The 13545-nt window shown below is 50.1% G+C and overlaps 1 protein-coding gene across 6 annotated transcripts in view; it reads right to left on the reverse strand.

Annotated features, from left to right (window-relative positions):
* RBPMS (RNA binding protein, mRNA processing factor) overlaps positions 1-13545 on the reverse strand; it is a 124763-nt gene that overhangs the window by 75175 nt on the left and 36043 nt on the right. For all 6 annotated transcript variants that reach the window (XM_050945071.1, XM_050945072.1, XM_050945073.1 and 3 more), the window contains exons 3-4: positions 12052-12090; positions 10589-10651 (exon numbers count right to left, since the gene is read on the reverse strand). In XM_050945071.1, the coding sequence (XP_050801028.1) occupies positions 10589-10651; positions 12052-12090 (102 nt within the window). The remainder of the gene's footprint in view (positions 1-10588; positions 10652-12051; positions 12091-13545) is intronic.

Below are 13545 nucleotides of genomic sequence, written 5' to 3' on the forward strand. Positions count from 1 at the left end.
TATGGGGGACGCACTGTAGATACGGATAACTAGAATTTGGGGATAAAGGGAATTTGGGTAACTGAAATTATACCATATTTGGTGTTATTTTTAAAGCCCCAGCTCCTGAAGTCAGGTGATTTGTGAGAATCTTAGATTTTATTTTTAAAAAGGGAAATTTCCAGCCCTCATAGTTGCAGAGAAAAACTGGAAAATGTGACCACCTAAAGGCTCAAATGCCAGACGGTCAATAAAAATAACTTCCTATTGATTCTTTTTTTAATATCTCATTTTTTCACATCAATCTCTTAATTTTGGGGAGGGTCTGACTCATGATGTTGGAACCACACCCAGTATCCATATGTGTCCATACCACTGATTTCTAGCATGGCATTATAATATTATCAGTATTATTCTCCTTCCCATACAAACATCTTGTTTGATCCTCTGACTGCAGCTGCCCATCGAGCAGAGGTCTCCATTGAGCAGTCTCCCCTTCCCTGAGTTGATACAGTGAATTGAGACCCCTGTAAGGTCTATGAGTAGCTATCAGGGTTGGTCCTGGATGACTGGAAAAAGGGAAATATAGTGTCCATCTTTAAAAAAGGGAAGAAGAGAATCTGAGGAACTACAGACCAGTCAGCCTCACCTCAGGCCCTGGAAAAATCATAGAGCAGGTCCTCAAGGAATCAATTTTGAAGCACTTAGAGGAGAGGAAGGTGATCAGGAACAGTCAAAATGGATTCACCAAGGGAAGTCATACCTGATGAACCCCCTATGATGAGATACCTGGCTCTGTAGATATGGGGAAGGCGGTGGATGTGATATACCTTGATTTTAGCAAAGCTTTTGATACAGTCTCCCACAGTGTTCTTGCCAGCCAGTTAAAGAAGTATGGATTAGATGAATGGATTATAAGGTGGATAGAAAGCTGACCAGCTTGTCAGGATCAATGGGTACTGATCAACGGCTCCATGTCTAGCTGGCAGCCGGTATCAAGTGGAATGCCCCAGGGGTCGGTCCTGGGGCCAGTTTTGTTCAACATCTTCATTAATTATCTGGATGACGGGATGGATTGCATCCTCAGCAAGTTTGTGGATGACACTAAACTGGGAAGAGAGGTAGATAGCTCAGTGGTTTGAGCATTGGCTTGCTACACGCAGGGGTGTGAGCCCAGTCCTGGGGGGGGGGGGCCTTTTAGGAATCTGGGGCAAAAATCTATCTGGGGATTGGTCCTGCTTTGAGCAGAGGGTTGGACTAGATAACCTCCTGATTCTGTGATATGCTAGAGAGTAGGGATAGGGTCCAGAATGACCTAGACAAATTGGGAGGATTGGGCCAAAAGAAATCCGATGAAATTCAACAAGGACAAGTGCAGAGCCCTGCACTTAGGATGGAAGAATCCCACGCACTGCTACAGGCTGGGGACTGACTGTCTAAGCAGCAGTTCTGCAGAAAAGGTCCTGAATGAACTTTGCAAGAGAGCAAGGTGGTAGCAAGTTGTAGGCAGGGGAACAGAGCTGGCGGGGAATAGCTGCATGACTGTTTCCCCCCTAGACACATGCATTGTGTTAGCTAGCATTTCCCATGAGTGCACAGCCAGGAGGTGAATGAATCAGGGCAGACAATGAAGCAAGATTGGATGCTTTAAAGAAGCCATATAGCTGATTTTGGAGGTGTCACTAGAACCAGTTTGTCAGGAGCTATTTATCGTTTAAGAAACTTACAAGCTTGATCCGTGAGCTTTGGCCCCACCTCCTACGAGGTGGTGACCTGGCTCTCCCCATCTAGGCAAGCATGGAGACATCCCAGCCCAAACTGGTGTCAGTTCTATGCTACCGCAATGTTCCTCCACTGTGTGCAGAGACTGAGTGGGCAGAGCTCAGCATTGCTGCCTGTGCTGCAGGACATGGGACACAGCTGCCCAGATGTGTCAGCCAGCTACATGTTCCTCTGCTAAGCAGCAGGAATTGCCTGGTCACAGGGCTATTCAGCGTTTGGGGAACACTCACCTACACCTGCAGGTTGCTGCTCTGTCCCTCGGGCCAGCTCCTTCCACTCATGCTGCATGTGCAGCCATACATGCCTTCCTATGGCCTCCAGGAAAATCACAGTCCTGTACCCTCTCCATGTTCCTCTTTATCTTGAGGGAGATGGAGGATGAGGATGTGGCAAACAAACATCCTCCCTCCTAATCCTCCTGACATGACGCGCTGGGGGCCAGATCCAACCCAGCTTGAGGTGGTTACAACTCCCATCCACCCCCACTACTTCTCCTCAGGCTCCGCTGTCGTCTCTCGCCCTTTCTGGTGTCACAGCCGACTGCAGTGCCGCACTGGATGACTAGCAACTTCCAGAGGTAAATAACAACCCCTTGCAATGCAGCAGGAATACCAAAATGCACAACAAGCTGGCTTGTCCAGACAGACCCTGGGACAGGGCAAGTACTTGAGGGCAAGGTCCCAGAGGTGCCTCTGGGTCACCACCCCATGCAGTGACCTTCACCATTCTCCCAGGCTAAAAAGGGCTAGGCTGAGCTAGCAACAGTGGAAGAGACCTCAAGGAACTCCTAGGCGGGTGGCACTCCTTCCTGAATCTACACTGACCCAACCCTCCAATGGCGGGTCAAAGTCCCTCTTGGCCTCCCTGGCAGCCATACCAAAATCACTGGGTGGACTGCAATGCTTCTGGTGACAGCCTTCAGGGAAGAAAGTAAAGTACCTGGTACCACACTTTCCAATTTCTCAGAGAGGGAAGAATAAATCCATCCACTCCTAGAGGGTCCCGCAGATGTGAAACATTTCCTGGCCAGTGGGATCAAAGGTTGCTCCTAGAGATAACGGGTTTCTCTGGGCCTGTTGCTAGGGAGGGATTGTCAGCCATAGGTAATACATCACTGGTCCAAAATTAGGTCTAAAAGCTGTCTGGCTATCTGGGGTCAAGATGAAATGACAGTTCTTTCAGCAGCACCTACTCAATAACCCCCACCCCCGAGGGGGAGGTCGGAGGCTGGAGAGCTGGCTCATGTCAAGTGAGGGGCCTGAGACAGGGCCTCCTGTTGTTCATGTGTGGCAAGCACTGTACATTCCTGAAGGGAAACTTTAACCACCCCCTAAATAATGTTCCCCCCAAACACTCTTCATAGTGCTCTCTTCCCTCGCCGGGGAGAGCGGGATCCAGCTCACAAGTGATGGGGAGCACACAAGATCTCACCAAAGAAGATTGCATTTATAGCTGCCTGCCTAGCACTTTGTGGGTTGGACAAAATTAGAATTTATCTTTTCAGCAAAGCAGGTGCACAAGTCTTGTCTCTATAGACTGATATACCTGCACACACAGTATCTTAGGCCAGTGGCTCTCAACCGTTCCAGATTATTTCAGGAGGTTGAGTTGTCTTGGGTACCCCAAGTTTCCCCTCCCTTCAAAATGACTTGCTTACAGAATCAGACATAAAAATACAGACGTGTCACAGTGCGCTATTACTGACACATTGCTGACTTCGTTACCATAGCGTTATCAAATAAAACAATCGGAATGTAAATATTGTACTTACATGTCAGTGTATCTTATAGAGGGCGGTATAAACAAGTCAGTGTCTGTATGAAATGTTAGTTTGTACTGATTTCCATAGTGCTTTGTATGTAGCGTTGGGTAAAACTAGGCAAATATCTAGATCAGTTGCTGCACCCCCTGGAAGACCCTGTGTGCCCCCAGGGTATGCGTACCACTGGTTGAGAGCCACTGCTCTAGGCAGAGCTGGGAGTGATGCCCATAGCTAAGATTACCCAACACTTCTCATTATAACTCCCTGTTTCAAGCTTTTACAACTTCCAACAACACAGTCAGGGAGCTGGGAAGGAGCTGGGGCGTGTGCATCTCTGAGACAGGGTGCTGGATAGGAGCTGGGGCGTGTGCATCTCTGAGACAGGGTGCTGGATAGGAGCTGGTGTGTGTGCATCTCTGAGACAGGGTACTGGATAGGAGCTGGCGTGTGTGCATCTCTGAGACAGGGTGCTGGATAGGAGCTGGGGCGTGTGCATCTCTGAGACGGTGCTGGATAGGAGCTGGGGCGTGTGCATCTCTGAGACAGGGTGCTGGATAGGAGCTGGGGTGTGTGCATCTCAGAGACAGGGTGCTGGATAGGAGCTGGTGCGTGTGCATCTCCGAGACAGGGAGCTGGGAAGGAGCTGGGGCGTGTGCACTTCTGAGACAGGGTGCTGGATGGGAGCTGGGGCGTGTGCATCTCTGAGACAGGTGCTGGATAGGAGCTGGGACGTGTGCACTTCTGAGACAGGGTGCTGGATGGGAGCTGGGGCGTGTGCATCTCTGAGACAGGGTGCTGGATGGGAGCTGGGACGTGTGCATCTCTGAGACAGGGTGCTGGATAGGAGCTGGCGTGTGTGCATCTCTGAGACAGGGTGCTGGATAGGAGCTGGGGCGTGTGCATCTCTGAGACAGGGTGCTGGATAGGAGCTGGGGCGTGTGCATCTCTGAGACAGGGTGCTGGATAGGAGCTGGGGCGTGTGCATCTCTGAGACAGGGAGCTGGGAAGGAGCTGGGGCGTGTGCATCTCTGAGACAGGGTGCTGGATAGGAGCTGGCGCGTGTGCATCTCTGAGACAGGGAGCTGGGAAGGAGCTGGGGCGTGTGCACTTCTGAGACAGGGTGCTGGATGGGAGCTGGGGCGTGTGCATCTCTGAGACAGGTGCTGGATAGGAGCTGGGGCGTGTGCATCTCTGAGACAGGGTGCTGGATGGGAGCTGGGGCGTGTGCATCTCTGAGACAGGGTGCTGGATAGGAGCTGGCGCGTGTGCATCTCTGAGACAGGGTGCTGGATGGGAGCTGGGGCGTGTGCATCTCTGAGACAGGGTGCTGGATAGGAGCTGGCGCGTGTGCATCTCTGAGACAGGGTGCTGGATAGGAGCTGGGGCGTTTGCATCTCTGAGACAGGGTGCTGGATAGGAGCTGGGGCGTGTGCACCTCTGAGACAGGGAGCTGGATAGGAGCTGGGGCGTGTGCATCTCTGAGACAGGGTGCTGGATAGGAGCTGGGGCGTGTGCATCCCTGAGACAGGGAGCTGGGAAGGAGCTGGGGCGTGTGCATCTCTGAGACAGGGTGCTGGATAGGAGCTGGGGCGTGTGCATCTCTGAGACAAGGAGCTGGGAAGGAGCTGGGGCGTGTGCACCTCTGAGACAGGGTGCTGGATAGGAGCTGGGGCGTGTGCATCTCTGAGACAGGGTGCTGGATAGGAGCTGGGGCGTGTGCATCTCTGAGACAGGGTGCTGGATAGAAGCTGGGGCGTGTGCATCTCTGAGACAGGGTGCTGGATGGGAGCTGGGGCATGTGCATCTCTGAGACAGGGTGCTGGATGGGAGCTGGGGCGTGTGCATCTCTGAGACAGGGTGCTGGATGGGAGCTGGGGCGTGTGCATCTCTGAGACGGTACTGGACAGGAGCAATGGGGGAGGAGTAGGAGACAGGGTGTTGGATAGGAGCAATGGGGGAGGAGGAGGAGACTGGGTTTTGCATAGGAATGGGTGATATGGAATCATCTGGATATTGAGAGGGGGTTGGATAGGAGTAGAGATGGGGGATAGAAGCCAAGGGGTGGGTAGGAGCGGAGAGGGTAGGGGGCTAGGAGACAGGAGTGGGAGATAGGAGCTGGGGGGTTGATAGGAGCAGAGGAAAGGTGGGTTAGGAGACAGAGGAGATAGGAGCTGGTGGTTGGAGAGGGTGGGAGGTAGGAACTGGTGGTTGGAGGGGGCAAGAGGGGGTGAGAGGCGGGAGCTGGTGGTTGGAAGGGGGTGGGAGGGAGGAGCTGGGAGCAGAGAGGGCAGGGATAGGAGCTGGGGTTGGAGGGGTCGGGGGGTGGGAGGTAGGAGCTGGCGGTTGAAGGGGGGCAGGAGAGAGTGGGAGGTGGGAGATGGCAGTTGGAGGGGGACGAAAGGGTTGGGAGGGAGGACCTGACACTGGTTGGATAGGAGCAGAGAGGGTAGGGGATAGGAGCTGGCGGTTGGAGGGGGTGGGAGGGTGGGAGGTAGGAGCTGGCGGTTGGAGGGGGCAGGAAGGGGTGGGAGGTAGGAGCTGGCGGTTGGAGGGGGCAGGAGGGAGTGGGAGCTGGTGGTTGGAAGAGGGGGAGGGAGGAGCTGGTGCTGGTTGGATAGGAGCAGAGAGGGTAGGGGATAGGAGCTGGCGGTTGGAGGAGTCAGGTGCTGAAGAGGAGGGGATTGCATGGGCATTTGGTAACTTGGGAGTTCTTGACTTTGCACTTCCCTGTGGTGTCAGCCTCCTGTTTGGGACGTACTCATGGGTACGCTGTCTATAGACCATGTGCTCACAGCATAGGCCAGATCTGCACCCACAGTGAGTTTACAGACAGTGAAGCTGAGGAGAGCTGGGGGCAACGTCAGCCTTCCTGCTCGCCTGACTCTGGGCTAGTGGGAGGCAAAAAAGCACCAGGTACAGCTCCCCTGGCATACCCTGGCACAGCCCCTTCAGAGGCAGGGGAGGAGGAGGTGCTTAGTGCTAGCCTGAAACCAGCTGGTGATTCCCCTCTATCAGGGCATTCCTCACTGCCCCAGAGCTGCTTTTCAGCTGCTGCTGGGGTCACACAAACACCTGGACCACTAGGTCTGGCCTAGCTATTAAAAAATCCCCTACAGAATCATGTTGAGATGGAGTACACGGTAGGACAAGTAATGGGGTTAATCTGCAGGAAGGGAGAGTTAGAAAGATTTCCCTAATATCAAACCTAACGACAAGGCTAGTTAAGCTGTGGAACAGGCTTCCAAGGGAGGTTGTGGAAGCCCATCGTTGGAGAACAGGCTGGAAAAACACCTGGCAGGGATGGTCTGGGTTTACTTGGTCCCACCTCAGCGCAGGGGCTGGACTAGATGACTTGAGTGAGGTTCCTTCCAGCCTGACATTACTTTTTATGATTCTAATTAAAATCATTACATTACAGGGATGTTGTAGTTATCCCAAAACCAAGCGTTCTGATCCCCGGAAATTTGCAAAGAAGGTTAAACTTAAAATGCATCCAAACATGTGGCGGTAAGAAGTGCATCGGAACAACCTTCACTTTGCCCTGTGGTGGTTTATGGTCATTTTTTGCCACTGTGCTGTTGGAGGTAGAGAGTTGTGCTAGGAGGTGAATGAATACAAGCAGTGGCCATCTTTGCTAAGGCAGCCTGTGCCCTCAGCCCCACTTCGATGCTAGCCATTTTGAAAGAGGGAAGATCTTTGTGGAATTCTCACCTTATCTGTGAGCCTCTGCTGAAGAAGAAACTTTCAGTTTTGAAGAATAATAGCAAAAAAAGACCAAGAATCCTAAAAATGATACTATAAATATAGTCCATGCACAAGTTTGAATAGTCTGTGTTATTCTGTTACTAAGACCATTAAGGACAAAAATAAGTTTGACAGACTTTTCTTAATGGAGCATTTAAAATTAATTTTTAACGGATTATCTAATTACAGCTTTCATAGCTTCACAGATTCCATGGCCAGAAGGGACCATTGTGATCATTGAGTCTGACGTCCTGTATAACACAGGCCAGAGAACTTCCCAAAATAACTCCTTGAGCAGATCTGTTAGAAAAACATCTCATCTTGCTTTAAAACTTGCTGGTGATGGAGAAACCACCATGACCCTAGGTAAATTGTTCTAATAGTTAATTATCCTCACTGTCAAAAATGTCCACCTTGTTTCCACTCTGTATTGGTCTAGCTTCAACTTCCAGCCTTTGGATCTTGTTATCCCTTTCTCTGCTAGACTGAAGACCCATTAGTAAATATTTGGTCCTCAAGCAAATTTGGACCTTGCAAGGGAATTAAAACCAATAATAAACAGCTCTAGAGTCATATGAGTAAGAAGAAAACAGGGAAAGAATAAGTGGGACTTCTGAGCACTGAGGATAGGGTGGAGATTAAAGATTGTCCAGGCATGGCCGAGCACCTCAACAAATACTTTGCCTGGGTTTTAAATAAGAGTAAAGAGGTGCTTAGGGTTAGTGGCAGGGTGGCTAATGGAAATGAGGATATGGAGGTAGAAATGTCCATGGTGGAAGTCAAACTCAAACAGCTAAATGCAGAGATCCCCAATCTGTGGAGCGCCACCCAGCTCCACTCCTAGCCCCGGCCCTGGACCCAGGGCTCTGACTGCAGGCCGCAGCTGGCAGCCCTGTGCCTTGGTATCCCCGCTCCCAGGGGTCCCCTCCCAGCCCCAGCTATGGCCCCAGTCTCAGCCCCCTTACTCCTGTCCGCATCACTCCATCCTAGAGCCGTGGCCCCGCTCCTGGCCCTGTATCCAAGGGAATGCAGAGAGGGGTAAGGGGGAGGACACAAGGTAAAAAGTTTGGGGACCACTGTCTTAATAGGACTATATCAGGGGGCCCAGATAATCTCCATCCAAGAATATTAAAGGAACGGACACATGAAATTGCAAGACTAATAGCAAGGATTTTTAATGAATCTGTAAACTTGGGTGTCTTACCCTATGACTGGAGAATTGCTGATATAGTTCCTATTTTTAAGAAAAGAAAAAAGGTGATTTGGGAAACTACAGGCCTGTGCGTTTGACCTCAACCGTATGCAAGGTCTTGGAACAAATTTTGAAAGAGAAAGTACTTAAGGACAGAGGTGAACAGTAATTGGGATAAAATACAACATGGGTTTACAAAAGGAAGATCATGTCAGACCGACCTGATCTTCTTTGAGGAGAAACTGATTTTTTAGACAAAGGAAATGCAGTAGCTCTAATCTACTTGGATGTTGGTAAGACATTTGATATAGTTCCATATGGAGAAGATGTGGATTCATGAGAGAACTGAAGGTAGATAAGGAACTGGTTAAAGGGGAGACTACAATCTGTCATACTGAAAGGTGAACTGTCAGGCTAAAGTCTTGGGACCGATCTTATTTAACATGTTTATTACTGGCCTTAGCACAAAAAGTAGGAGTGTACTAATACAATTTGCGGATAACAAGAAGTTGGGAGGTATTGCCAATATGGAGGAGGAGCAGAATATCACACAAGGAGGTCTGGACAACCTTCTAAACAGGAGTAATAGAAATGGGCTGAAATTTAACAGTGCAAAGTGCAAGGTCATGCACTTAGGGACGAACAACAAGAGTTTTTGCTAGAAGCTGGGGCTGTATCAGCTGGAAGGCACAGAGCAGGAGAAAGACCTGGGTATATTGGTTGTTCACGGGATGACTACGAGCTGCCAATGTGAAGCAGCCATGAAAAAGGCTAATGTGATCCTAGGATACATCAAGTGAGATATTTCCAGTGGAGAAGGGAAACTTAACAAAAAAAGGAATTCATCAGGGTCAGAGAGCAAATGAAAATAATTTCAAACCGAGCAGTTAAAGTTTGGCAAAAGAATTAGCAACTAAAAATAAAGTATTATGATGGAAAATGTTAGGCAACATTAAATTCAGACATCACAACTAGTCCTGCCCATAAGAACCTCTATGTGGGGTCAAATCCTCAGCTGGTGGAAACTGGCTTCAGTGGAGCTGCTCTGATTTATAGCAGCCGAGGATCTGATTTGGTATATCTCTGTGGTAGCATTGCTAAGTCTCTCAGGTGAGCTCCTGGAGTCAGCAGACAAAGGGTACTCCTGAGAACTCCACAAGTACAAATTCAACCCACTGGGCTTAGTTTTGGTTGTAGCCATTGTTTGAAAGAGCTGGGTCTTGCTCAAACTGAGATTTACAGAGTAAATCTGATTCATATCTCTGATGTAACATGCTCAGACTTTGAGCTCCTGGTATCAAGGGTCTCCTTGAAGTTGCCCCCTGATTTGCAGAAAACTGAGAAGATTGCAGAAGCCCTTGTCTTTCTGAAAAGAGACTGATTCGAGTATATGCCAATAAAGTGAGGAATGTGGACAGCAAAGTATAAAAATGGGAAAGAGAGATGGACACTTAGGAAGTAGTGAGGAATGTTCAGTAAGCAGTTGACAAACAGCAGAGCAGGAAACACTGGGGAAAACGGGATATTTACAAATCAGCAGGGGCAGATGATATATATCCCCGTGTTGAAGGAATTTAGAGAACTACTGGCAATCATTTGGGGAAAAGCCCTGAGAACTGGGGGAAATAGAAAAGGACAGGAGAAAAAATGTTGATCTTCCCCAGCACCCAAAAACCATGTGAATCAGTAAATCTAACTAAAATCCCTGGGAAAAGAATACAAATCTGTAAACCTGCACACCAGAGGAAAATGAAAACATGGGCAATAAGCAGCATGTTTATGAAGAGCAACCTGTGTACAATCAATCAATCTCTTTGCTATTTTGGATACAGATATAAAATGGAAGATGACAATGCAATTAATATCTGCACTTTGCTAAATGTTGGATACAGCATCTCATTGCATCGTACGGGAGGAATTCCATGTTTTGTTTGCACAACTCAGGAGCAACTTTCAGAGGGCTTAGCCCTTAGTCTGCTGTCAAGGTGATCTCTCACCCCATGTGTGTATAGAAGCAATGCACATCTGCAGTTCATTCCCCTGCCCATGCTGCCCCCCCAGCCCTCCTCCACACACAGCGTGAATGCATCAGCCAACGGGAACTGTTGCTTACAGCATCAGGCACTTACATTCAGCGCATTCTTAGCAGCTTCTGCTTCTGAGCGACTGTCAAAGCTGACAAAGCCTACAGGCTGAGGAGAAAAGAGAAGAGGAGAGGGTCAGGGGATGACTCAGGGAAAGAGCAGCACCCTCGTCTCACAGATACAGGGACCCTGCTCACTACCACCCACCAAAGATACTTGGGACCTGTAGTCTCCAACAGTCATCTCCCTGTTTCAGAGCTGAGGGGAGCTGAGAACCACCCTGCAGATCTCCAAGGGCCGTATCTGCCCAGTGGGCTTCACTTTGGCCACCTCTGCTATAAAATCACAACCTCTGCTGCCTTCCCCACCTTCCTCTGGAAGGTGTAAGTGTGCAGGGCCTGAGATCAGTGTGGGGAGACATGGGGTGCACTGTGTACCCAAAGGCCTAGTACAGTGTAACTGAAACAGCACTGGCTTCCCCAGTTTGCTACAATCATGTTCTTAAAGTGTAGCCTTCAGGGACCCTCCATCGTTCATCTAGGTCATGCTCTGCTGTGGACAGCCACAAACTGGCCGGGGACTCCTACCTCTTAGGCAAGGCCGAGAAGGGCTGTGCTATGACTGAGCAGGAAAGCTGTGTTTGGGGGCGACCACAGGACTCCTGCTCTCTTCCAGGTGCTTGGGAGAGAAGATGAGTCTGGAGTCTCCAGGTTACTCCTGAATCCTTGCTTCCCTCCATTTTCCCTGCTGGGTAATCCCAGGGGAGCTGTGGCACAGAACTATGAGCTCTGCCCAGAGGATGCTGCTGCTGGGGCTAGGGCTATGTGTAGTGGGAAAGAGCTGAAGAACCGGCTGAGTGCAAGGCTCTCCCTGCGCTGGGCCAGATGCTGGACTAAGGGATGCTCCCCACACCGGGCAGCTCTCCCTGTACGCAAGGGAAAAAATCCCGTTATCTGTGAGGCTGAACTCGAGCTCTTTTCCCGAAGGCTTGATTTCCCCTAGGAATGCTAATGAAAGAACAGGTACTGCCCGGAGCCGCTCGCCCCAGCTGGCCTGCACGCCTTCCCTTACAGGGTAAAGACGCTGCAGTGTAACACTGCGGTGTGCTGGAGGGTGGGGCTGTTCGTCATGCCTCTCCCAAGCGTTTTCGATTTGATTCACGGTTCCGCTTGTCCACAGAAAGCACAGACTCGGCAGCATCTTCACGGAGAGCTCACAGGTCTGGGGCCATAACACAGTGCTACTTTCGCAGTACATACCCCGTTGGGGGCACTTCATTACCTTGCTGCTCATTCCTAAATTACCTCCTCTCCCTCCCCCCAAGAAGTACAGGCTTCTGCTCCTTGCATTCAGCACAGGCAGCAGCTAGGCTGCGGGGAGCTTGGGGGCAAGGGAACATCCTGGACCTGGGCATGTGGTGAGGCCGCTAGGCGTGATCATTTGCTGTTTCTAATCAGTTTACAGCTCACGACTGATACTGAGGTTCTGAGCACTGGTTAGGCTTCTACCTGTTTAGAGGTGAGTTTTATCAGAGAGCCTTCATAACCCTGCAGGAAAAGAGAAAAAGTATTGTTTAGAAAAGGCACTCACCAGGTCGTGGCGAACAGTCAGCACTTAGCGCTAAGAGGGCAAAAGGAGTAGGGCTCGGCATTGTTTTTCACCGTTTTACAGGGCATATTGGCCCTTTCAGGCAGGCTACAGGCCTAGCAGAGTGCCATTAGCAGTGCCAGTCTAGAACAGAGCCATATGGACCATAGGCCACAGCAAGGCCTGCTGGGAAGGGAAGTTATACAGAGGCAGGGAGGGGCCAGGGGAATGGGCAGGGAAAGCCAGAGGCTGGGAGAGGCACTCTGGATCTCACCATAGGTGGCTGGCAGGAGGCCTAGGAGGCCAGCTTCCGGTGCAGTTTCTGCAGAACCCCGAGGAAGGGTCCTTGGGGTGGGGCAGAGAAGTGGGCATACTTTGGGGATGGCTCAGCCAGCTAATAATCCTTCCCAGGGTCAGAGCTCCCAGGATGGGGAGGGGTAAGCTGCCCAACAGCTATAAAGGATACGGCACAGAGAACACCCCTTTGCTGGGCATAGAAATAGCCCACGCTACAGCTCTTGGTGTTACCAAAGCAGTGCAAAGGGGCTGTACAGTTCCCCAAAGTGAGGATTACCCTAGCCCTGATTAACTCCCCCACACCCTAGGGGATGTGCTGGGGGCTGCCCACAGGAGTGGGTTGTGACAGAACATACTCCTGTGTTCACACCCTACACACGATTGTAATCATCTTTGTACAAAGTATGCCTTGTGAAGTATCCTCTGAAAACTCATAATTTGCTCATCAATATTGTCCTGGTAAAATGTGTAGCAAGATTATATGTGAAGTTATAAGATTCCATTGTACGGTGTTAACACATGTTCCATACTGAGGCTGGCAAACAGGTCTGTCTCAAATAAAGGGATGAGTGCTGTGCTTAATTTGCATTTAAGCAGTAAACAGGATCGTCAAGCAGGAAAGAGAGACAAAAGAACCTTACACCGGTGAGAAAAAAGCAGCAGGGAACATCCTTCCATATAGACCTTTTGTCTCCTGGTACCCAGCTGGAAATGTTTTCCAAAAGGGGGACTGAAAATATAAAAAGGAGGGGCAAAGCCCCTGCCCTCCCCCTTCCCAGCCCATTGCATTCAAGGCACTTGAAGCAACAAGACTAAGGAAGCATTTGTTGGATTTTGGGGAAAGGGTTTCCTGGCCTAAGAAGTTTGGTCAGTAAGACTGCCAAAAGCATGTAGTGAGAAAACATTGCTTTGAATTGAACAGTTTGTTAAGTTAGGCCAGGTCCACACTACAGACCTGCTGACTTAGCTACTGCCTCTCGGAGAGGGGGATTAACTACGCTGACAATAGAAGCTCTCCCATCGGGGCAGTGGCGTCTTCCCTAAAGTGCTACAGTGGTGAGCTGCACCAGTGCAGCAGTAGCATTGTACGTGTAGATAATGCCTATGGGCTTATCTTT

The sequence above is a fragment of the Gopherus flavomarginatus genome, chromosome 3 (genome assembly GCF_025201925.1).
Source record: "Gopherus flavomarginatus isolate rGopFla2 chromosome 3, rGopFla2.mat.asm, whole genome shotgun sequence".
NCBI classification, from domain to species: Eukaryota; Metazoa; Chordata; order Testudines; family Testudinidae; genus Gopherus; species Gopherus flavomarginatus.